Source organism: Rhinatrema bivittatum, chromosome 4 (genome assembly GCF_901001135.1).
Source record: "Rhinatrema bivittatum chromosome 4, aRhiBiv1.1, whole genome shotgun sequence".
Classification (NCBI taxonomy): Eukaryota; Metazoa; Chordata; class Amphibia; order Gymnophiona; family Rhinatrematidae; genus Rhinatrema; species Rhinatrema bivittatum.
The window spans coordinates 475,926,025-475,950,568 of NC_042618.1; the positions used below are offsets into that span (position 1 = coordinate 475,926,025).

Here is a 24,544-nt window from a genome sequence, read left to right on the forward strand (position 1 = left end):
TTACATTGATTGAGAAATCCACTACACAAGGGGTTTCCAGAGAATTGAGGAGGTACCGGTAAAGGGACGGTCGGCAGTGAGACCGGCATGGAGGCCGAGGTGTTGGGTCTGGAGGATGGCGTGGTTACCGCTACGGTGGCATCCAATCGGGTACTTAAATTCTCTACCGCAGCCGCTAAGGTTTCCAGGATCTTTTGCTGTTCGATGATCTTCTGTGCTAGACCAGGAATGGCCTGAATCACCGAGGCCTCCACCGGGTCCATGGACTTGGCAATCTGTTAGGAATTGTGGACCCTTGGCCCGAGGTAGGGTTGTCAGTACCTAAAGGGCAGGTCCCCACCGTCGGGAGGTGAAACTGACGGGAACAGAGGCAAGCTGGGACTTCGCCTGTACCAACCCTCATTCCCCACAGGTTGAGCCCTTGGGTGCCAGGGCCAGCAGGACTTAGGAGCACCTCTGTGTGGCTGGTCCCAGAGAGGGTAGGCGACTGGGTGTAGAGAGTGTCACAGAGCTTAGGCACAGTTCGAGACAGGAGCACTCTCTGAGGGAGGAGGAGAAAGAGTCTCAAGGAGTACAAGGCCCCTGCAGCTCTGAAGGGAGTAAAGCAGGGCCACAAGGGAGTTGCCTCAGGATGAGGAGGTGCAGAGACACGAATTGTAGTATGCTGAGTAAGGGTTAGAGCGGGGAACCCGCTGAAGCTGATGTCCGAAGAGTAGCAGCACAGGAGAGTGCCCCGAGGAACGGGGTGCCGAGACAGTCTGGTGGAGTACTGCATTGAACCCAAACTTGAAGAGAACAGGCACTATAGTAATCCACAAGGAGAAGTGCTGTGGGGGTCCCAAGGAGCAGAGGGCACTGCGGAAGGGACTCAGAGGTAAGGTGGCGCTGATCCAGGACCCTCAGAGCAGGGAAGCACTGAGAGGGAGTCCAGGTGAAGTGGCACTGAGCCTGGCCCCGAGGTGCGGGAAGCGCTGGGAGAGAGTCCAGGTGAAGTAGCGCTGAGCGAGGACCCGCGGAGGGGGAAGTGCTGAAGCAGGAACCCGGAAGGAGAAGCGCAGAGATCTGAAGACAGGAACAACTGGTCCGTGGAACAGGAACTGGCACCAAAAGGAACCAAGGAACTCGTTGCCGAGTCGGTTAGTGAGGGCTGGAGGTGAAACTTAAATATCTCGGGTCAGTGACGTCATCAGCCAGGGATGAGCCTGGAGTTCCCGCCATCAGCCCTTTAAAGGAATACAGATGGCGCGCGCCTAGAGAGGCCCAGAAACGGAACGCTGGCTGGGGGTGTCCCAGCCGCCACGTGAGTGCAGGGAGCCAGGAGAAACTCGGCGGCAGTGACTGGCCAGCGCCGCGAGAGCACCAGGGGTAGAGAACCAAGCATGACATGCGAGTTGGGCCTGCTGCGGGCGACCGCGGCTGGCGGTCATAACACTTTCGTCCCCAAGAGAGGAACAGGCTCAGGTGGTGGACCTTCCCTAGCTTCCCAAAGAAGTTTTGCCGATCCACCTTCCGGAACAGGAAATAGGGGGACGTCTCTCTTTTATCCAAGGTCGGTTGAGATCACGTTGGACCAGTGGGTACTGGAGTGATACGAGAAGGGTACACACTGGAATTTCGCAGTATTCCTCGGGACGTATTCATGGTGGCCCCTTGCCACTTCCCGCAGAAGAAGCAGGCAGTGGAGTTCATGCTTCAAAGGCTCCTCAGACTGAGGGCTGTGGTTCCGGTGCCCATGTCTCAAGAAAGTGGAGCGATATTCCATTTATTTTGTTGTGCCCAAGAAGGAGGCCTCCTTTTTCCCATACTGGATCTCAAGAGGATCAACCGTCACTTGAAGGTGACTCATTTTCACATGGAAATCTTACGCTCTGTGATAATGGCGGTGCAGTCGGGAGAATTTCTGGCCTCCTTGGATCTGTCAGAGGCTTACCTTCATATTCCCATCTTATTGGAACACCAACACTTTCTACGCTATGCGATGTTGGGCGCCATTATCAGTTTCTGGTGCTGCCTTTTGGTCTAGCCACAGCTCCCAGAACATTTTTCAAGGTTATGGTGGTAGTAGCGGTAGCCTTGCAAAAAGAAGGAATCCTGGTGCATCCATATTTGGACGACTGGCTGATTCGAGCCAAGTCTTAGGAAAAGAGCCGCCTGGTGACACACAAGGTGATCTCCTTACTGCAGGAGCTCGGGTTGGGTGGTGAACCTGACCAAGAGCAATCGTCAGCTATTCCAGTTGTTGGAGTATCTGGAGGTCTGGTTCGACATGGGATAGGACAGAGTTTTCCTACCAGAAGTTTGGATCCAGAAAATGTTTCAAGTGCGTTAGTTGATGACGGTGTGGTCCTTACCTACAAGTGCTTGGCTTGATGGTGGCTACCCTGGAAGTGGTGCAATGGGCAAGGGTTCATATGCGTCCTCTTCAGCGCTCTCGGCTATCTTGTTTGAACCTGCAGTCTAAGGACTATGCGGTTTGGCTCCACTTGCCGAAAAAGTCTGCTCCCACCTCCAGTGGTGGTTGTAGGAGGATCATCTGAGAAAGGGAGCTCCCTTGTCCTCTCCGACCTGGTTGGTACTCACGACAGTGAGCCCCCCCAACTCCACGGTTGGCAGGGCTCATTGTCTGGAGTTAACAGCCCAGGGACATTGGAATGCCAAAGAGTCTCGCTGGAACATCAGTCACCTTGGAGGCCCAGGCGGTATGGCTTGCATACTTGCAATTCAGCCACAGGCTGCGGGATCAAGCAGTTCACATGATGTCAGACAACGTGACAACGGTGGCCTATGTCAATTGCCAGGGAGTATCCAAGTTTGGCAGGAAATAGACCAGCTGATGGAATGGGCGGAAGGTCATCTGCAGATGATATCGGCCTCTCACATTGCAGGAAAAGACAACGTAAAAACAGACTTTCTCAGCAGGAAGAGTCTGGATCCAGGAGAGTGGATGTTGTCAGCAAAGGCATTTCAGTTGATTGTGGATCACTGGGGCCTTCCATTCCTAGACCTGCTGGTGACTTCTCGAAATGCGAAGGTTCCTCAATTCTACCATCACAGGAGAGATCCGTGGTCCCTTGTAATAGATGCTCTCATACAGGTCTGGCTGGAAGACAGATTGCTTTATGCCTTTCCTCCGTGGCCCTTGCTGGGCAGGATATTTCGCAAGATTGAAGGCCAAAGGGGACTGGTACTCCTGGTGGTGTCTGATTGGCCCAGGGGTCCGTGGTATGCAGATTTGCGTCAACTCCTGGTGAAGGTCCCTCTTCATCTTCCACTGCACATGGTTCTGCTAAGTAGCTTTTGAATATCAACTTCATTGTGTCTCGCTCTTAGCATCAATGTGTGGGGTCTTAGTATTGACTTGCAGTGTTTCAAGTCTTAGTGTCAGTGAGCCAGTATCAGTGTATTAGGTCAGCGAGTCGGGTCTTAGTACATCCACCTAGAGCAGGTGATAGTTCATAATCCCAGATCAGTCCAGAAACATGGGTTTTTCATCTCAACCAGCAGATGGAGACAGAGAAGAAAAGTTTTACTGACTCTATACTACTTAATTTAGCGTTCCACCTGCAGTCCCTCAGTATTTTTCTGTCTCCAGCAGATGGTAGATGTGCAAAACCTGCAGTCAGATTCTGGAGATGAAGATTGGCTCCCAGGGGTGCTAGGTCTTGTTTGAGTGAGGGCGAGCAGGGGTCGGAGGCCGCCTCACTTTGCTTGAGCCTGAGTTCAGAGGGTTTTGTGTTAGCCAGTGGTGCTGGCTTCCTCAGATCCTTCCCTCTTCTCTACCTCCTTTGGATTCCTGGGCTCCCTAGTGAAGACTTCTCCTCAGGAAAGTATACACCTCTCATTCACTTCTATATTTTGATGAAAGGCTGTTTCTTCAAGGATTAAAAAAAAAACAAAAAAAACGCAAAAGTAACAGGAGTAGTGAAACAGGGCAAGAAGCAGCTGGAAGCCACACAGGCCCTGTATATTTGGTTGTGGAGGTAATGTTGCCTCAGGGGAGAGGATCGGGGAAGATCCTTTACAGGAGCAGGGATCTTCAAAGCCCAGTGATGCCGGTGAGTCTGCTATTTATCCTGCGGGAAAGGGGCCTGCAGTACCAGCACGGGGAGCGACTTGCTGCCTTCCAGCACGCTGTCTAGTTTTCCCACACAGCCATCTGAGCTGCCACAAACAGCCGGTAGTTCTGGCTTCATCTTCCCTGGTTCTTGATTTCTTCCAAGTGCCTATCACTAAAGATTCTTTTACAGCAGGGGGAAGGCAGATTTCGAGAAGGTGGGTACATTTTTGGATGGAAATATGGCGCTCTGTCATTGAGGCAGCTCACAGAATGGGGTTTCTAGTGATCACAAAGAGGTGTTTCTATATATTCCCATCAGTGCAGAACAGATATTCATGTGCTTCACAGTGTTGAGAGAGCATTGATAGCACCTTGTATGTTCACCAAGGTGATAGTGGTGGTGGCAGCTGTTTTTTGGAAAGAGCCTCCTAGTGCATATGTATCTAGTGGACTGTTCATTCAGGCAAGGTCAAAGGAGTTCTGTCAGCAATCACTTCAGAGTCCAGTGGGTTGCTCTATTCGAGGCAGCATGGATTCAGTAGGAGACGGTCCTGTCAGGTGAATCTGATTGATTTCTTTGATTGGGTGATTAGAGAATTGTATCAGGAAAGAGCGCTCAATGTGATTTACTTGGATTTTAGTAAAGCTTTTGATACGGTCCCACATAGAAGACTCATGAATAAAATGAGAAGCTTGGGAGCGAGCTCCTAGGTGGTGGCGTGGATTACAAATTGGTTGATGGATAGAAGACAGTGTGTGAGGGTAAATGGAATCTACTCTGAAGAGAAAACTGTGTTAAGTGGAGTGCCACAGTTATTAATGTTGAGACAGGGTGTTGTTCAATATCTTTGTGAGTGACATTGCGGAAGGAATAGAAGGTAATGTTTATCTATTTGCAGATGATACGAAGATCTGCAACAGAGTGGAATGCCGGAAGGACTAGAGAGAATGAGACGTGATTTAAGGAAGCTTGAATGGTGGTCAAAGATAGTGCAGCTGGGATTCAATACCAAGACGTGCAGAGTCATGCATCTGGGGTGTGGTAATCCAAAAGAGCTGGATGTGATGGGGGTGAAGGACTTTTGTGCATGGAGCAAAAGAGGGACCTTGGGGTGATAGTGTCTGATGGTGTGAAGACGGTGAAGCAGTGTGACAAGGCGATAGCTAAAGCCAGAAGAATGCTGGGCTGCATTGAGAGGAAAAGCCAGTAAGAAAAAGGAGGTGATAATTCCCTTGTACGGGTCCTGGAGTACTGTGTTCAGTTCTGGAGACCGTATCTCAAAAGGGACAGTTACAGGATGGAAGCAGTCCAAAGAAGGGTGACCAAAATGGTGGGTGGTCTCCATCAAATGACTTATGAGGAGAGGCTGAAGGACCTAAATATGTACACCCTGGAGGAGAGGAGGTGCAGGGGAGATATTTTACAGACCTTCAGATACCTGAAAGGTTTTAATGATGCACAATCAACGACAAACCTTTTCTGTTGGAAAGAAATCCGTAGAACTGGGGTCCTGAAGTGAAACTCCAGGGAGGACGACTCAGAATCAATGTCTGGAAATATTTCTTCATAGCAAGGGTGGTAGATGCCTGGAATGCCCTTCCAGATGAGGTGGTGAAGACAAAAACAGTAAAAGATTTCAAAGGGGCATGAGAGAAACACTGTGGATCCCTAAAGGCTAGAAAAAAAGAGTGCATGGGGGTAACTTGCTGTTGTGGCAATTACTTCCCTTAACCAATAAGCCTTCATACTCTTGATGCAACTCCATCATTGCTCTCTGCTTCAATGGCAGGGGGAAAAGAGGAAAAGGGGAATTAGATTCGGACAGCACCCAACAAGGACATTGAATTGTACAGTCTGGGAAAACAAGCATGGGGGTAACTTGCTGATGCAGCGGTTACTACCCTTAACCAATAAGCCTGATACTTTTGATGCAACTTCAACATGGCTCTCTGCTTCAGCAGCAAGAGGTAATGGGGAATCGGTCTCAAACAGCAACCAACAAGGGGCCCTGTCTTTGAGTGTCTGGGGAAACTGATAAGTATAGGAGTGACTTGTATGGCGCAGTAGATACTACCATATGCTTGCTGGGCAGACTGGATGGACCATTTGGTCCTTTTCTGCTGTCATTTCTATGTTTCTGTGTGGAGGCTACAGGCTCTGGACTGGGAAGTGAATCCGGTAAAGAGCAACTTGGTTCCAGCCGATTCGCTAGAGTATTTGGGAGCAAACCTTGGTACCACTCTAGGCAGAGTATGAATGTAGAAATAGCAAGTGAAGTCCGGAGATGGTTGTGGCTTCCATTACCCAGAGTTTGGGATTATTTGCAGGGCCTAAGCTCTGTTGTATTTACTCTAGTTTTAGTTCCCTGGGCATTTCCACATCTGCCGCCTCTTCAGAGAGCACTGCTATCTTGCTGGAATCCATAGTTGGAGGATATTCAGTTCCAACTACCACTGTAAGAGGAATCCAGATCCACTTCTCTCCTGGTGGCTTTCTTGGAACAAATTGGAGCGGAGCATAGAGGTAGAATCCTGATTAGGGTGGTGGTGCCCACCATTGGCAGTCGGGCAGGCTCAGGAGCCATCTGTCAGGGCAAACAGCAGAGTTCTTGGTTGGCAGAGGAGGTTTCATGGTCTGGTGCTTATATGGAAAGGAGGGTGGTTTACAAGTCATGGCTTTATTTTCTTCCACAATGGCGTAATCAACCAGGGCGAGTCCTATCAGACAATGCAATGTTGGTGGCCTATATCAACCTCCAGGAAGGGACCAGAAGTATAATGGTGTCCTCGGAGGCCCAGAAGCCTTGTCGCTGGAAGGAACTGCACCCGATGTCCCTGGCAGCATTATATGTAGGTGGCATAGGCAATGATGCCAAAGGATTTTCTGAGCAGTAATGCGCTAGACCCAGGAGCATGGGAGCTTGCAGATGAAGTGGTGGCTCTTCTTCGCTTTAGGTGGGGCATTCTCCAGACAGAGACTTGATGGCATCGGGAAAGATTGCCAAAGCATGTGGCTATTTCGGTCCCAGGTGGGAGATCAGAGCAGAAGGACTCGATGCCCTCTTTTTACCTGGGGCCATATGGACTCCTATGATATCTGTGTCTTTATTGACTCCAAATAAGAAGGGTTAATAGATGTATTGAGACTATTCTGGGGAAAGTAATCCTCAGGGCTCCAGAGTGGCTGCATCAGCTGTGATTCGCAAATTGATTAATTCTGGCAGGGAATGGTTTTCTGTGGCTTGGACATCTTCCCAGGTTCCTTAGTCAAGGGCCAGTTTTCTTAGAGCAGATGGTTTGTTTTTGTCTTGCACCTAGCTTTTGAAAGGCGTTGTTTGCGATGGAAAGGCTGTCTGGAGGAAGTCTTTACTTCCTTGTTGCATACTAGAAAATCTTCCATTTCATTGCTTATGTCAGAGGGTGGAAGGCTCTTGAGGCATGGTGCCTCAGGAAGGGCATTGCACCTCTTGGAGCATTGCTGTCTCACATTCTGGTCGTCTTGCAGAATGGCCTAGTATTCAGTTCACTAAGAGTCCAGGTGGCAACCCTGGGCAGTTTTCAAGGTAAGGTGCATGGGATATCCCTGGTTTCACTTCCAGATGTGATCTGTTTTAATCAAGGGGTGAAGCAGTTACATTCCCTGGTGTGTCCCTTAATACAACCTGAGCTTAGTGTAATGGGTCCTTTGTGGTCCTCTATTCAAGTCTTTGAGTCGTTGATGAAGTCTTTGAGTCGTTGATGAAGTCTTTGAGTCGTTGATGAAGTTAGCCTTTCGCATGGTGAGTTGTTCAGCCTGAAGAGTTTGTCTTATCTTGTCAGGACCGTTTCCTCCAGTTTTCTGCGCATGGTACCTTCCTTTTTGCCATAGGTGGTTTCTGCCTTTCACCTCAGACAGTGAATTTCCCTCTTTTTGGAATTTGGACTCTTCGGTTCCTCTTTATGGAGTATGGACTCTTTGGCTTTGCATGCTTAGAAATTACCCTTGTTCTATATTCGTCAGGACCTGTTGCACTATTTGAAGGTCTCCAGTAGTTCTCGGAGGTCCGCTCACATTTCTGTTGTTTTGGGTGGACCAAAGTAAAGGAATGAAGCCTCTAAAACTACCATTTGCACAGTGGCTCACGGAGAACATTGTTTTGGCCTATCTGTGTGCAGACGTAATTCGATTCCCAAGGGATTATGGGACCATTTTACAAGGACACAGGTGACTTCCTGGGCTGCATGTCAGTTGATTTCCCCACATCAACTTGGCCATCTCTACACACTTTCACAGGCATTGCTGACCAGATGTTCAGAAGCTGTAACTGGCGGATTTTGGAGAGAGTGTGCTATTAGTGGGTCTTTCAGGTTCCCGCCCAGTGTAGGGAAGCTTGGGTTCATCCCGTACGTTTGGAGTATGAACAGAAAAGGAAAATTGGTTCTTACCTGCTAATTTTCGTTCCTGGAATACCCCAGATCAGTCCAGAGCCCCGCCTTCTCTGGAAAGACTGCTTTGTTCTGTGTTTATTGGTGTGTAGTTAGTGCTTACATTTGGGAGTTTTCAATCTCTGCTATGGACGGAAGGGCTTCAGTTTGGGGGCTTGACCTTTCCCCTGCTCGGTTTTGGGGAGAGAAGTTGTTTATGGTTCAATCTCAACTTGGCTTGGGTACATGTCATGCTGAGGGACTGCAGGTGGCACGCTAACTTAAATAGAACTGTCAGTTAGAGATGTGAATCGGAACCAGAATCGGATCCGATTTCAGTTCCGATTCACATCTCTACTGTCAGTAAAGCTTTTCTTCTCCGTCTCCATCTGCTGGTAGGAATGAAAAACCCATGCGTCTGGACTGATCTGTGATATTCCAGGAACGAAAATTAGCAGGTAAGAACCAATTTTCCTATATATGTTTCTAAAATAAATATATTGTCAGTGTGTTCGTTCCCTGTATCAGTATGCTGTGTCAGGTCTTAGCGTCAGAGAGTCAAGTCTTGATATCAGGAGTCTGATCTTAGCATCAGAATGCTCTATGATTCTCTGGATGCAGTTACTGCTAATGTACTGTAAAATATCCTCATGTTTACTTCTTTGCCCTACAGGGGAATTTTACATCACCCGTCATTCCAACCTCTCTGAAATCCATGTTGTTTTCCATCTGTGTGTGGACGATAATGTTCGATCTGGCAACATGACTGCACGTGACCCTGCCATCATGGGCTTGCGCAATATTCTGAAGGTTTGCTGCACGCATGACATCACGACTATCAGTGTCCCTCTGCTGCTGGTTCACATCATGTCCGAGGTGAGTGCAGAGTGATATTGGGAGCCCCTCTCTGGGGCAAAGAAGACTGAAGTAGCTTCCACTGCCTCTTTCCTCCTCAGGTTGTAATCTTACTCATAAGAACATAAGATATGCCATATTGTGTCAGACCAGGGGTCCATCAAGCTCAGTATCATGTCTCCAACAGTGGCCAATCCAAGTCGCATGTATGCCGGCAACAAACAGTGGCTATTCCCTATTGATTAATAGCAGTTTATGGACGTCTCCTCCAAGAACTTATCCAAACCTTTTTTAAACCCAGTTACACTAGCTGCCTTAACCACATCCTCTGGCAATGAATTCCAGAGCTTAATTGTGCGTTGAGTGAAAAAGAATTTTCTCTGATTTGTTTTAAATGTGCTACTTGCTAAGTTCATAGAGTACCTTCTAGTCCTTTTTATTATCCAAAAGAATACATAACCATTTCACATTTGTCCGTTCAAGTCCTTTCATGATTTTGTAGATTTCTATCATATCCCCTCAGCCGTCTCTTCTCCAGATTGAACTGCCCTAACCTCTTTAGCCTTTCCTCATAAGGGAGCCATTCTGTGCCCTTTATAATTCTGGTTGCCCTTCTCTGTTCTTTCTCCAGGGCAACTATATCTTTTTTGAGATGCAGCAACCAGAATTGCTCACAGTATTCAAGGTGCAGTCTCACCTTAGAGTGATACAGAGGCATTATGTCATCCACTGTTTTATTAGTCATTCCCTTCCTAATAGTTACTAACATTCAGTTTGCTTTTTTGTCTGCCGCAGCACACTGAGCCGACGATTTCAATGTGTTATCCACTATGATGCCTAGATCTCTTTCCTGGGTGGTAGCTCCTAATATGGAACCTAACATTGTGTAACTACAGCAAGGGTTATTTTTCCCTATGTACATCACCTTGCACTTGTCCACATTAAATTTCATCTGCCATTTGGATGCCCAATCTTCCAGTCTTGCAAGGTCCTCCTGTAATGTATCACAGTCTGCTTGTGATTTAACTACTCTGAATAATTTTGTATCATCCTCAAATTTGATCACCTCGCTTGTCATACCGCTTTCCAGATCATTTATAAATATATTAAAAAGCACCGGTCCAAGTACAGATCCCTGAGGCACTCCACTGTTTACTTTTTTCCACTGAGAAAACTGACTATTTAATCCTACTCTCTGTTTCCTGTCTTTTAACCAGTTTGTAATCCATGAAAGGACATCGCCTCCTATCCCATGACTTTTTAGTTTTCTTAGAAGCCTCTTATGAGGGACTTTGTCAAACGCCTTCTGAAAATCCAAACTTTCCTAGTGTGTAGCCCGATGGACTCAGGACCAATGGGTTTTGCTCCCCTGCCAGCAGATGGGAGATGGAGTCAAATTGCAAAGCTGACGTCACAGTACGTATACCCCTGCAGTGACCTCAGCTCTCCTGTATACTCCGTCTCCAGCAATTGGTAGACTTACCTCTCCCTATGGGGATTGCTGTACTTTTTGGAAAGAGAAATTCTGCTTTCTAAATTGGTGAAAATTAAGCCCTGCTCTCCTGCGGTGATACCTAAAGGTCCCTTCCGCAGTTGAGAATTCCTGAGGCAATTTCCGAGATCCCTCAGAGGTGTGCCTTGGTCCGGTCGCTGGTTCCCAGCGTGGACTTTGCTGCTTAGGCAGTTGAAAGGCAGTGGGTGCAGGAAGCCGAGCGTGGTGGTGACATCCAAAGCCCTCTCTGTACTCAGCCGGTAAGCACTGAGCCCAGGTAAGTTAAGAAAAAAAAAGAAAGAAGAAGATTTACCTCCAGATTCAGAGACGTTGTAGGAGTTTGGTAAAACTTCCTCTGGTCTCTTTGCTTGGCGTGCCGTATCGACGTCAATCCTGATCCCGTTGGGGTAAGGGGAAGTGGCTTCCGAGCGGGTTGAGCAGCCCCAGGTGGGCTAGGCCTCGCTATAGGCTTGGTTGGCACACCTCGTGGTAAGGCCACGGCGGCGCCATCTTGCATGCGTTTTGCCCTCCATAGGACATCGGTGCGCACAGTGCTTTTGGCTTTGTGTGTACGCATCCCTGTGCGCACAACTTCAAAAGCGAGCAATACAGGAAGGCTGTGCGCACGGACTGTGCGTGCGCCCACTCTTAATTTGTGCGCACAAATTTTTAAGCATGAGACGACTGAACCCACAGCTACTGCTGGCAGGGGAGCATAACCCATTTGTCCTGAGTCCATCTGTCTACACTAAGGAAAATGAAATTATCAGGTAAGTAATTTCTCCAACACTACATCTACCGGTTCACCTTTATCCACATGTTTATTAACCCCTTCAAAAAAATGAAGCAAATTAAGAATATAAGAACATAAGAACATGCCATACTGGGTCAGACCAAGGGTCCATCAAGCCCAGCATCCTGTTTCCAACAGTGGCCAATCCAGGCCATAAGAACCTGGCAAGTACCCAAAAACTAAGTCTATTCCATGTAACCATTGCTAATGGCAGTGGCTATTCTCTAAGTCAATTTAATTAATAGCAGGTAATGGACTTCTCCTCCAAGAACTTATCCAATCCTTTTTTAAACACAGCTACACTAACTGCACTAACCACATCCTCTGGCAACAAATTCCAGAGTTTAATTGTGCGTTGATTGAAAAAGAACTTTCTCCGATTAGTTTTAAATGTGCCCCATGCTAACTTCATGGAGTGCCCCCTAGTCTTTCTATTATCCGAAAGAGTAAATAACTGATTCACATCTACCCGTTCTAGACCTCTCATGATTTTAAACATCTCTATCATATCCCCCCTCAGCCGTCTCTTCTCCAAGCTGAAAAGTCCTAACCTCTTTAGCCTTTCCTCATAGGGCAAGACTTGCCTTGGGTAAATCCATGCTGACTTTGTTCCATTAAACCATCTCTATCTAAATGTTCTGTAATTTTATTCTTTATAATAGTTTCCACTATTTTTCCTGGTACTGATGTCGGGCTCAACGGTCTATAGTTTCTCGGTTCATCTCTGTATCCTTTTTTATATATATATCGGGGGTTACATTGGCCAGGGATGAGTACTAGAACTATCCATACATATCACAGCTATCTTACTGCCTCTTCTCCCCACCTCTCTCCATCAGCACCACCTCCACCTGCTGCCCTCAAAACCTCCCGTGCCCCACTCCCTTCTTCCATCCTGAAGCAGCTGTGGAAAGAAAGCAGGCGATGGAGGTACATCTGCGACTGTGAGGCATTTAGTTTATGTGAAATATGTTTATTGGTGCAACAATCGAAACACAATGCAAACAAAACATTAAAGTTATTTTTTGGGGTTAAAATCCCCTCTCGCCCCTAAAGACATCCTACTATACAATAAGTGCAAAGCTGACAACCTGCTGGGGTTGGCGCTGCGGTCTTATACACCAATCCCACTGTGGCACAGTATGGATGAACTCCCTAATCCCCTCTCCCCCCCGCTTGTCCACAGGTCCCTAGAAATATACAGAAACATAAGCATAAACCATTTCAACTGTTTACAAAGTATTCGAGACCATACTCCTTGCCCTGTGAGTTAGGGGTCCCACACCTTCAGAAAACAGGACCTCATTTTAGATGCCGCTAGGGACTCCATGTGCATCATCTCATGCACCGCATTGCGCCATTGCCAAAAAGAAGGGGCGTCCGCAGACCTCCATCCCAGTAGTATAGAGCGTTTTCCCTGCGCTAATAATTTCCGTGTCAGGTGCCGCCGACTCTATGCTAGGATATATGTAGTAAGACTCGTGTGAAAAAGTAAAACTTCAGGGTACAAAGGAAGGGTACATTGTAACAACTGACTGATGTACCCACTTACTCATCACCAAAAGGGGAGAATGTTTGTGCAGAACCAAAAAGAATGAGTGAGGGTTCCTTTGTCTGACTTACATAGCTGACATGTGGGGGTCATTGGTCAACCGAGCTCTATAGGCCACAGCCTGCGAAATATAAGCTCGGTGTAGGAATTTGTATTGCATCTCTCAAACATAGCTATTGGAGGATATTAAGTTTATCTCCTCAAAACACGTCAATAGCCCCCGCGTGGAGAGACTAATCCCCCCCATCCCCATGCCATCTGGAGATAAGTGGTTCCAACCCCAACTTTGGTCTCGCCAGGATGTAAGGAAAGGTTTTGCCTCCCCACTTGGAAAAATTCATCTATCTTTTGCGTCACCTGTAAGGAGAAGGCTTGGGCGGGTAGCGAAGCAACATAGTGTTTCAGGTACGGGAACACATCAGTTGCGCAGAGCCCATATTGCCTTTGTAGGTGACTAAAAGATAAAATGGTGCCCTCGGCCATTAACAAATGGCGTAGTTGCATCAGTCCCTTACACCGCCAGTCCCTAAAACTCCTCGTACTGATCCCCCATCATTCCTTGGATGGGGGATCAGTACGATTTCCTTGGATAGGTAAAAATGGGGAGCAATTGACAGAAAGCTGGAGGTTGGTCATTAGGGCTCTCCAGGCTTTACGGATGGGCTTTAACAACATATGGATAGTTACCCCTGTGGGTAGCTCAGAGGATGGGGCCTGCAGGATATATCTTAGGGTCTAGGTTACAGAAAAGTGTCCGGTCACACTCGATATTGGTGTAAGTAGACCCATCATAAAGCCAATCGCGAACAATGCATAAGAGGCAAGCCAAGTTATATAACTCTATATCCAGGAGACCCAGTCCACCACTGTCCCGTGGTTGTTTTAATCCACTTAGGGGGATTCTTACTTCTTACCGGCCCACAAAAATAGTATCAAGTATCTATTCAACGCACGGAGGTCAGGGGTTTAAGTTGTAGTGGGTCTGTAGCCTATATAACCATTTGGGAAATAAAATCATCTTGAATACATTGATTTGCCCACCCAAGGGTAAGGGGAGGGGTCTCTACAGTGTTCTGTATAGCTTTCCCTAAAGCTATATAGAAAACCAGAGGCAACTGAGATATCAATCAAAAGAAAAATATTATATAGCCGCCGTAGCAGCACCCTTGTGCAGTTCGAAAACAGTACCCATCCGGGCATTGAAGTGATGAGGGTGCAGCGAGACCCCTTCTGAAATCCGCAGGTCTGAAACTGTCTCTACAGCAGTGCTCTTGGTTAACCATCCTGCCCCTGCCTCCCCGCGCTCCCGGTGCAGAGAGGCGCCGGGTGGCAAGGGTACCTGTGGGTCAAATAAGCAACAGTCCTGCCGTTTGGCAAATTCTAAACCTGTCAGTCATTTTCCATGTTTTAGGCCTTCCGGACGAATCGGTTTTTGTCTCCGCCCACAGTCCTTGCCAGTGTTCTTTGCCTGTTCCAACTCTTCCGCCATTGTTAGTACCTCCCTGCTAGTATAGATCCGACGCACCCCTTCTGGTAAGTGGACCCGCAAACGAGCAGGGTACATCAAAGCTGGGGCAGGCCCAGCTTCTGGAGGCGTGAGCAAGCAGGAGAGAATTCCTTTCTGGTGAAAGCCAACTTAGCCAAATAATCCTGGAAAATCAGAACGTTCTTGTTCTCATAGGTTAGCCGTATTTCACGGACAATGTCAGATTTATAAACAAAATCTAGAATCCGGGCAATGACTACCCTCAGGTGATCATTGTGCTCTTGCCGCATTCCTAGCCTCTGGGCCCGTTCAGTCCTTAAGAGCCCCCTCTCAAGAGAGAGGCCCAGCCCAGATGGAATCCAGTCTTCCAGGAATGAGACCAATTTGGCCTCTGGCAGCGATTCGGGTAATCCCACGAGGCGGAGGTTGTTCCATCTAGACCTATTTTCTAGGTCCTCTAGACGGTCTTCTTGCTTTTTCAAGGCAGCCGTGCGGTGGTGGTCACCAGCTCGTCCTGGTTGGCAGACATCTAGTGTTCCACCTCCCCTAGTCACGTATCGAATGCAGCCCTTCGGCTCGAGACGGAGTCCAATTTGTCGAAAATCTTTTTAACCTCTGGCTCCAAGCGGTTACTACCGCCGACTGCAGTTCCCTCATCGTCGCTCCGTCTAAAGAGGAGGGTCCCGATGTGGCCGCTGCATCCGCCATTTTGGGTGCCTTCAGGCGTGGTCTGCCTTTCTCCTATTTTTTCTTTCAATTTCCCCGTTAAACATGCGGGCATACCGCAAAAATCAACCCTCGCCTTGTGGGGAGCTAAGTTCGCTGCGAAGAGACGACCAAAAAAGAATTAACCCTCTGGGAAAGCCGTTATTGTGCGAGGAGGGCACGGAGCGGCAGCTACTACATCCTGCTTCGTGCAAGGCGTCACGTGCTCCCGAGGCACTTAGTTTAAAGTGAGTATTACTTTTCAAAATATCTGATTTCTTTCCCCTTGTTACCCTTGTAGAAATCAGCAGTCATTCCATCGATCTCATGAGTTTTCCAGAATCTAAGCCTCATCCACCTACTGCAAGTCGAAACACGAGCAGGGTCGATCATGGCCTTTCGCCCCTAACGCGGACGGGAGCTTCGCAGGGTTTCTGAAGACTTGTAACTTCGCATCAGTACTGCCATCGGCGCAGCCAGCGACGTTGCTGCTGTCGCCCGTCAGCAGCTGCAGCCAATGGGTAGATCCTTCCTTAGCTCCTTGCACTCATTCCCCCAGCGAAACGCTCTAAAAAAAAAAAACAAACTCTGTGACCCAGAAGGGTGGGTTCAAGCTGTGACTGGAAAAGCAGTCGTCAGTCTTAATTTGCTGGGATGAGTGGCAGTTTGACATGGAAGTAATTTACTGCAGCTGTTTGGCCTAATTTGGGACGTTTCACTCTTGCGGAGACACGGCGCACAGAGGCTTGGATTTCTGGAATGCCAGCTGAACCCGGTGACTTCTGGAAGTAGTTTTTGAGGTTGTGTTTGCCACCTACGTACAAGCTTTTTATGTATGTCTTTTTTATTTTACGGTCAGTTGGTTAACCAGCGAGCCAGCTGCAGAATTGTTTGGATGTTTTGCTGTAGCTCGTTGTGTTTTGTTGTGTTCCTGAAGTCGCTTCTGAGCCCTTTCACTGCTGGGCCAAGTGGTTTGTGGAGCTCCACAGAGAGGCAAGTGAGTTGCTTGACCTGGGTAAGAAGGAGCCTCTCTCCTTGGTGACCCAGCCGGACAGGTCTGTTGAAGTCCGAGCCGTCCTGGTTCCTGAGAGCCAGTGTTTCAGGTTTGTTAGGACGTATACAGACCAGCTGCACTCGACGTGCCCCTCCTGCCCCTCCAGTTTAAATAGAATTATCCTTTCTGAAGAATCAGCCGGTCACGCGCCCTTTCAGGTTATGGATGATTATTTTTGAAAGAGAGTTTCACAGGCAGGCCAGTAAAGACACCAGTTCCCTACCTGCTTTGTATTTCGTATGCTCCCCCCAAATCAGTGACCTGCTGGCAGGGCTTCTTGTAAAGGACTCACCTGTCTTATCTCCACGGTTGGAGAAGTTCCCTTTAATATCTGACTGCTCTGGGGCCCTCTCCAGCCAGAGTTGTGCCGGTGTAGGAGAAGTTAGGCCGCTGCACAAGGCTTTACGTAGGATATGGAATTGTTTTCGTCCCCTTATCCAGGGTTGCCAACTCATGACACTTGTTTACTGACAGACAGTCTGTTAGATTTTTACACGTTTACCATCTCCGTTTCGTGCATGGAGACTCAATCCCTGATTCCCGAGTAACGCAGCTTCGCAGAGCCTGAGCCCCCCAGCACTGAAGGCACAAGACTCGTCACTCCTGACATTTCTGCTGACGTCATCTTTTTGTTCAATTTTTTTCTTTCCTGTCAGTAAATCTCCTGACAGTTGGCATCCCTGATCATCTCCCTTCGGCATTCCACGCACTAACCTGCGAATGCTTGCCACGTTTCAGAGCGAGGCTTAGTCAGGACAAAAAGCACATATGCTTACTTTCTCGGATGATTCTACGGTTCCATGGAGTTACATCGCCGACCATTTAAGAAGGCAATTTTCAACTCCATTAACCCAGGTAGATGAGGATGGCCCTGCTTCATCCAGCTAAGAGTGCAGGCTGTTGCTTCCCCAGCCCTTCCTCGGCTTACAAGGAGGCAGTACACGTGTTATTTTGCACCCTTCTTGCCCTAGGCCACCCGCACAAGGAGCAGGTGCAGAGAACACGGTAACTTTCAGTGCACAAAGGACCTGTGTCCTTTACAACTACACGGTCTGCGCAGAATTACCCCAGAATGCATTGCCTGCACAATTTCATTTATCTGGCTGCAAAGTCTGCACAGAAGTCACAATGCCCATACATTTAGCCACATAAAAAGGGTGCTGTTTACATCTGGAGAGGAAGGGACACGTGTGGAATGACATTTTCAAACATGTGCATGCACTTTTTTCCCCTTTCCTTTGCCCACAGAATAATGAGGTACAAAATCTTTAGGGACTTTGTTGATGTCCATGAACCTGCAAACTCAAATTCCCAAAGAAAATCTTATCTGCACAGTTTTTCTTTGAAAATTGTCTACCGGATGCAGAGGTACTGGCAGACCTTGTATCTAGGTGGGCTATTAAAAATAACTCCTTATATTGCACAGAAAGGTCCTTAAAAATCTAAAAACTTGGCTATTTAAACAAGCTTTTCAAAAAGAGAAGGGAGAATAGAAACCAGGGAAATGCAAGGTTCACACCGGGGAAGTGCAAGGTACAAACAATAAACACCCACACAAACAGGAATCACTAAGGGTGTAGTTTTTAATAGAATTAATCACTAAAGGATAAATTACATTTATAGAATGAGTCCTAGACTCAAAACTGCTACAGAATTGACCTGGACATTAAAGTGTTCACATTCATTTAACAACTAGCATTGATTAAAAACTATGTTACCGAACCTTATGACACCTGTGTAAACTGATAGATTTTAATAGCATTACTTTTTGTGCCTTACTGTAAACCGTTGTGACGGTACCCACCTTAACAACGGTATAGAAAAAGATTTAAATAAATAAATATAATTATGGGGTTTTTGAATGGATTTATGGGGTTTTTTTACATTTAATCCCAGACTTAATGACTGGAAGGGGGCCAAATAGTAAATCTACATCTCTAGCACTAAACTTTCAAAAGGGAAACTTTGATAAAATGAGGAAAATAGAAAAAAAAATTGAAAGGTGCAGCTGCAGAGATTAAGAGCGTACAACAGACGTGGACATTGTTTTAAAAAATACCATCTTAGAAGCGCAGTCCATATGTATTCCACACATTAAGAAAAGTGGAAGGAAGGCCAAATGATAAATAGCATGGTTAAAAGGTGAGCTTTTTAGCCCAAAAAACTTCCTTAAAAATTGGAAGAAGGATCCATCTAAAGAAATAGGAAAAAGCATAAGCATTGTCAGGTTAAATGTAAAACATTGATAAGACAGGTTGAAAGAGAATTTGAAAAGAAGTTGGCCATAGAGGCAAAAACTCATAAGAAAAACTTTAAAAAGTATATCCAAAGCAGGAAACCTGCAAGAGAGTCGGTTGGACCATTAAAGGGGCACATAGTGAAGATAAGACCATTGCGGAAAGACTAAATTAATTCTTTGTTTCAGTGTTTACTGATGAGGATGTTGGGAAATACCTATTCTGGAGACAGTTTTCAAGGGTAATGATTACGATGAACTGAACCAAATTACTGTGAACTTGGAAAATATAATAATCCAGATTGACAAACTGAAGGAGTAGCAAATCACCTGGACCTGATGGTATACACCCCAGGGTTCTGAAGGAACTCAAAATGAAATTTATAATCTATCATTAAAAATCATCCATTGTACCTGAGATTGGAGAGTGGCAAATGTAATCCCAATATATTAAAAGGGCTTCAGGTGATCCGGGGAACTATAGACCAGTGAGCCTGACTTTGGTGCCAGAAAAAATTGTGGAAACTATTCTAAAGAAAAAAAAATCACAAAACATATAGATATGGTTTAATGGGACACAATCAGCAAGGATTTACCAAGGGAAGTTTTGCTCACAAATCTGCTACTTTTTTTGAAGGAGTTAAACATGGATAAAGGTGAACTGGTAGATGTAGTGGTTTTGGATTTTCAGAAGGCATTTGACAAAGACCCTCATGAGAGGTTTCTAAGAAAACTAAAAAGTCATGGCATAGGAGGCGATGTCCTTGTGTGGATTACAAACTGGTTAAAAAAACAGGAAACAGAGAGTAGGATTAAATGGCCAATTTTCTCAGTGGAAAAGGGTAAACAGTGGAGTGCCTCGGGGATATGTACTTGGACCATTGCTTTTCAATATATTTATAAATGATCTGGAAATGAGTGAGGTGATCAATTTGTGGATGATACAAAATTATTCAGAGTAGTTAAATCATGAGCGGATTGTGATAAATTGCAGGAGAACCTTGGGAAAATGGAAGATTGGGCATCCAAATGGCAGATGAAATTTAATGTGGACAAGTGCAAGATGTTGCATATAGGGAAAAATAACCATTGCTGTAGTTACACAATGTTAGGTTCCATATTGCGGCGGTTACTACCCCTAACTAATTAAGCTAGATATTTCACTTAGATGCAGCTCCAACACTGCTCTTTGCATTAATGGTGGGGGTGGAAGGGAAATAGAACCAAGGGTTACTTAGAGCCAAGAGTAACAGATAAATATGAGAGAAAAAAAAGTGCGAAACTTGCTGGGCAGACTGGATGGGCCGTTTGGTCTTCTTCTGCCATCATTTCTATGTTTCTATGTTTCAATATTAGGAGCTACCAACCAGGAAAGAGATCTAGGCGTCATAGTGGATAACACATTGAAATCATCGGTTCAGTGTGCTGCAGCAGTCAAAAAAGCAAACAGAATGTTAGGAATTATTAGGAAGGGAATGGCGAATAAAACGATGGATGTCATAATATCTCTATATTGCTCCAGAGTGAGTCCCCACTTGGAGTACTTTGTGCAGTTCTGGTCGCCGCATCTTAAAAAAGATTTAGTTGCATTGGAAAAGATACAGAGAAGGGCGACCAGAATGATAAAAGCGATGGAATTGCTCCCCTTGAGGAAAGGCTAAAGAGTTTAAGGCTGTTCAGTTTGGAGAAGAGACGGCTAAGGGGGAGATATGATAGAGGTCTACGAAATCATGAAAGGTCTCATTGAAACAGAGAAACATAGAAAGAATGGCAGAAGAAGACCAAACGGCCCATCCAGTCTGCCCAGCAAGCTTCACACTTTTTTTTTCTTCTCATACTTATCTGTTTCTCTTGGCTCTTAGTAACCTTTTGGTTCTATTTCCCTTCCACCCCCACCATTAATGTAGAGAGCAGTGTTGGAACTGCATCTAAGTGAAATATCTAGCTTAATTAGTTAGGAGTAGTAACCGCCGCAATAAGCAAGCTACACCCATGCTTATTTGTTTACCCAGACTATGTAATTCAGTCCTTGTTGGTTGTTGTCTGTATATAGATCCACTTTTCTTCATCCCCCCTGTCGTTGAAGCAGAGATCTATGCTGGATATGTATTGAAAGTGAAGTATCAGGCTTATTTGGTTTGGGGTTAGTAACCACCGTAACAAGCAAGCTACTCCCCGCTTTTTTGTGAATGCATATCCTTTTTTCCACATTACCTCTTGCCGTTGAAGCTTAGAGCAATGTTGGAGTCGCATTAACCGTGTGTATGTTTATTGAATATGGGTATTATCTCCAGGTAGTAGCCCTCATTCCCGCGAGCCACCCACTCCTCATTCACGTCCTCTAGAGTTTATGGATCCACAGTGTTTATCCCATGCCCCTTTGAAGTCCTTCACAATTCTGGTCTTCACCACTTCCTCCGGAAGGGCATTCCAGGCATCCACCACCCTCTCCGTGAAGAAATACTTCCTGACATTGGTTCTGAGTCTTCCTTCCTGGAGCTTCAAATCGTGACCTCTGGTTCTGTTGATTTTTTTCCGACGGAAAAGGTTTGTCGTTGTCTTTGGATCATTAAAACCTTTCAAGTATCTGAAAGTCTGTATCATATCACCTCTGCTCCTCCTTTCCTCCAGGGTATACATATTTAGAATCTTCATTCTCTCCTCATAAGTCATTTGATGAAGACCTTCCACCTTTCTGGTCGCCCTTCTCTGTACCGCTTCAATCTTGTCTCTGTCTCTTTGTAGATACAGTCTCCAGAACTGAACACAGTACTCCAGGTGAGGCCTTACCAAGGACCTCTACAAGGGGATAATTACTTCCCTTTACTTACTCAATATTCCTCTCTCTGTACAGCCCAGCATTCTTCTGGCTTTAGCTATCGCCTTGTCACATTGTTTCGCAGACTTCAGATCATTAGACACTATCACCCCAAGGTCTCTCTCCTGCTCCGTGCACATCAGCCTTTCTCCCGCCATCGAATACAGTTCATTCGGATTTCCACTCCCCATATGCATGAGTCTGCACTTCTTGGCATTGAATCTCAGCTGCCATATCTTCGACCACTCTTCCAGCTTCCTTAAATCCCGTCTCATTCTCTCCACTCCTTCCGGTGTGTCCACTCTGTTGCAGATCTTAGTGTCATCTGCAAAAAGACAAACCTTACCTTCTATCCTGTCCGAAATGTCGCTCACAAAGATATTGAACAGGACCGGTCCCAACACCGATCCTTGCGGTACACCACTTAAAACCGCTCTCTCTTCAGAGTAAGTTCCATTTACCATCACACATTGTCTTCTGTCCGTCAACCAGTTTGCAATCCAGGCCACCACCTCGGCTCTCACTCCTAAGCTTCTCATTTTATTCACCAGTCTCCTGTGCGGGACCGTATCAAAAGCTTTGCTGAAATCCAAGTAGATGACATCGAGTGCTCTTCCTCGATCCAATTCCTTGGTTACCCAGTCAAAAACGTCAATCAGATTTGTCTGACAGGATCTTCCCCTGGTGAATCCATGCTGCCTCTGGTCCAGCAATTCTCCCGACTGTAGATAGTTCACTATTCTCTCTTTCGACAGTGACTCCATTACTTTTTCCACCACTGAAGTGAGGCTAACCGGCCGGTAGTTACCAGCCTCCTCTCTGTTCCCACTCTTGTGAAGTGGGACCACCACCGCTCTCCTCCAATCACTCGGCACCACTCCCGTTTCTAGGGATCTATTGAACATGTCACACAGCGGACCTGCCAGCACATCTCTGAGCTCCCTCAGTATCCTGGGATGAACCTCGTCACGCCCCATGGCTTTGTCCACTTTCAGTTTCTCCAGCTCTTCCCATACATTCTCTTCTGTAAACGGAGTTTCATCTACTCCACTCCCCTCCAGTTTCTTGTTAACTAGCGACGGTCCTTCTCCAGGGTCCTCTTTAGTGAACACAGAACTGCAGTATTCATTTAATATTTCTGCCATTTCTTCGTCTCTCTCCACACATTGATCCTTTCCACCTTTCAATTTCACTATACCACTTTGAACTTTTCTCTTTTCACTGATGTATCTGAAAAATGTGTTGTCACCTCTCTTTACCTCCTTGGCAATCTTCTCTTCCGCTTGACTTTTTGCTGTCTTGATTAATTTCTTCGTCTCCCTCAGTTCTACCAGATATTCTTCTTTGTGCTCCTCCCTTTGGGATCTTTTGTATTTCTTGAACACTGTTCTTTTGGCCTTTATTTTGTCAGCCACCTCCTTTGAGAACCAGATAGGTTTCATTGGTTGGGTAAATGTAAATTGGTTACTTACTCTTTGAGATAATAGGAGCAAGTAGCACATTTAAAACAAATTTGAGACAATTCTTTTTCATTCAATGCATAATTAAGCTCTGAAATTCTTTGCCAGAGGATGAGGTTAATGCAGTTAGTGTTGCTAGGTTTAAAAAAGGTTTGGATAAGTTCCTGGAAGAGAATTCCATAAAGTGCTATTAATCAATAGGAAATAGCCATTGCTGGTTGCCAGCATCTGTAGCATGGGATCTCTTTAATGTTTGATACTTGCCATGTACTTGTGACCTTGATTGGCGACTGTTGGAGACAAGATGCTGGCTTGATGGACCCTTGATCTGACCCAGTATGACAACATTTTATGTTCTTATTTTCTTAATGTGTTTACAGGATTTCCTATGATTACATCATAGAATTTTATAATAGGCATGTGCATTTGTTTTTTTCATTTTCAGTGCGCATTACATTGATTTAGGGCGCATTACAATGAAAACAAAAAATAAAATAATAAAATGAAATAAAAATGAATATTTTCCAGCTGCACATTCCTACTTTATAATGTGCTTGTTCAGTATCTGTATAAGCATTATATAGAGCTTTATAATAAGAACATAAGAAATTGCCATGCTGGGTCAGACCAAGGGTCCATCAAGTCCAGCATCCTGTTTCCAACAGAGGCCAAACCAGGTCACAAGAACCTGGCAATTACCCAAACACTAAGAAGATCCCATGCTACTGATGCAATTAATAGCAGTGGCTATTCCCTAAGTAAACTTGATTAATAGCCATTAATGGACTTCTCCTCCAAGAACTTATCCAAACCTTTTTTGAACCCAGCTACACTAACTGCACTAACCACATCCTCTGGCAACAAATTCCAGAGCTTTATTGTGTGTTGAATGAAAAAGAATTTTCTCCGATTAGTCTTAAATGTGCTACTTGCTAACTTCATGGAATGCCCCTTAGTCCTTCTATTATTCGAAAGTGTAAATAACTGATTCACATCTACTCGTTCAAGACCTCTCATGATCTTAAAGACCTCTATCATATCCCCCCTCAGCCATCTCTTCTCTAAGCTGAACAGGCCTAACCTCTTCAGCCTTTCCTCATAGGGGAGCTGTTCCATCCCCTTTATCATTTTGGTCTCCCTTCTCTGTACCTTCTCCATCGCAATTATATCTTTTTTGAGAGGCGGCGACCAGAATTGTACACAGTATTCAAGGTGCGGTCTCACCATGGAGCGATATAATATGCTTGTGGGTATCTGTATAAGCACTGTATAGAGCTTTATAATGTGCTTGTGGGTATCTGTATAAGCACTGTATAGAGGTTTATTATTTTTGTGATTGTCTCTGTAACTGATTTATAGAGTTTTATGATGTTTGTGAGGTTTTCTATAAGTGATGTGTAGAGCTTTATAGTGTGGCTTTTTTTCTGGAGTTCTCTGTAACCACTTTATACAGTTTTATGGTGTTGATAGATTATTAAAGTTATGGGGACTTTCAGAGGTAGAAAAATATGGATAAAACTTGGGTACCAGACAAAAAGATGAATATTGAGGAAGCCCGTGAGCGGCCATGTTATCTGACTAAAGTTAGCCAGAGCAGGTATTCAGCAGGATAAACGAGGGGCCACATCTGTC

At 45.8% G+C, this 24,544-nt stretch overlaps 1 protein-coding gene across 5 annotated transcripts in view; it reads left to right on the plus strand.

Annotated features, from left to right (window-relative positions):
• The window catches only part of C4H12orf4 (chromosome 4 C12orf4 homolog), a 188,578-nt gene that overhangs the window by 137,368 nt on the left and 26,666 nt on the right, over positions 1-24,544 (plus strand). For all 5 annotated transcript variants that reach the window (XM_029597293.1, XM_029597294.1, XM_029597292.1 and 2 more), the window contains one exon: positions 9,135-9,337. In XM_029597293.1, the coding sequence (XP_029453153.1) occupies positions 9,135-9,337 (203 nt within the window). The remainder of the gene's footprint in view (positions 1-9,134; positions 9,338-24,544) is intronic.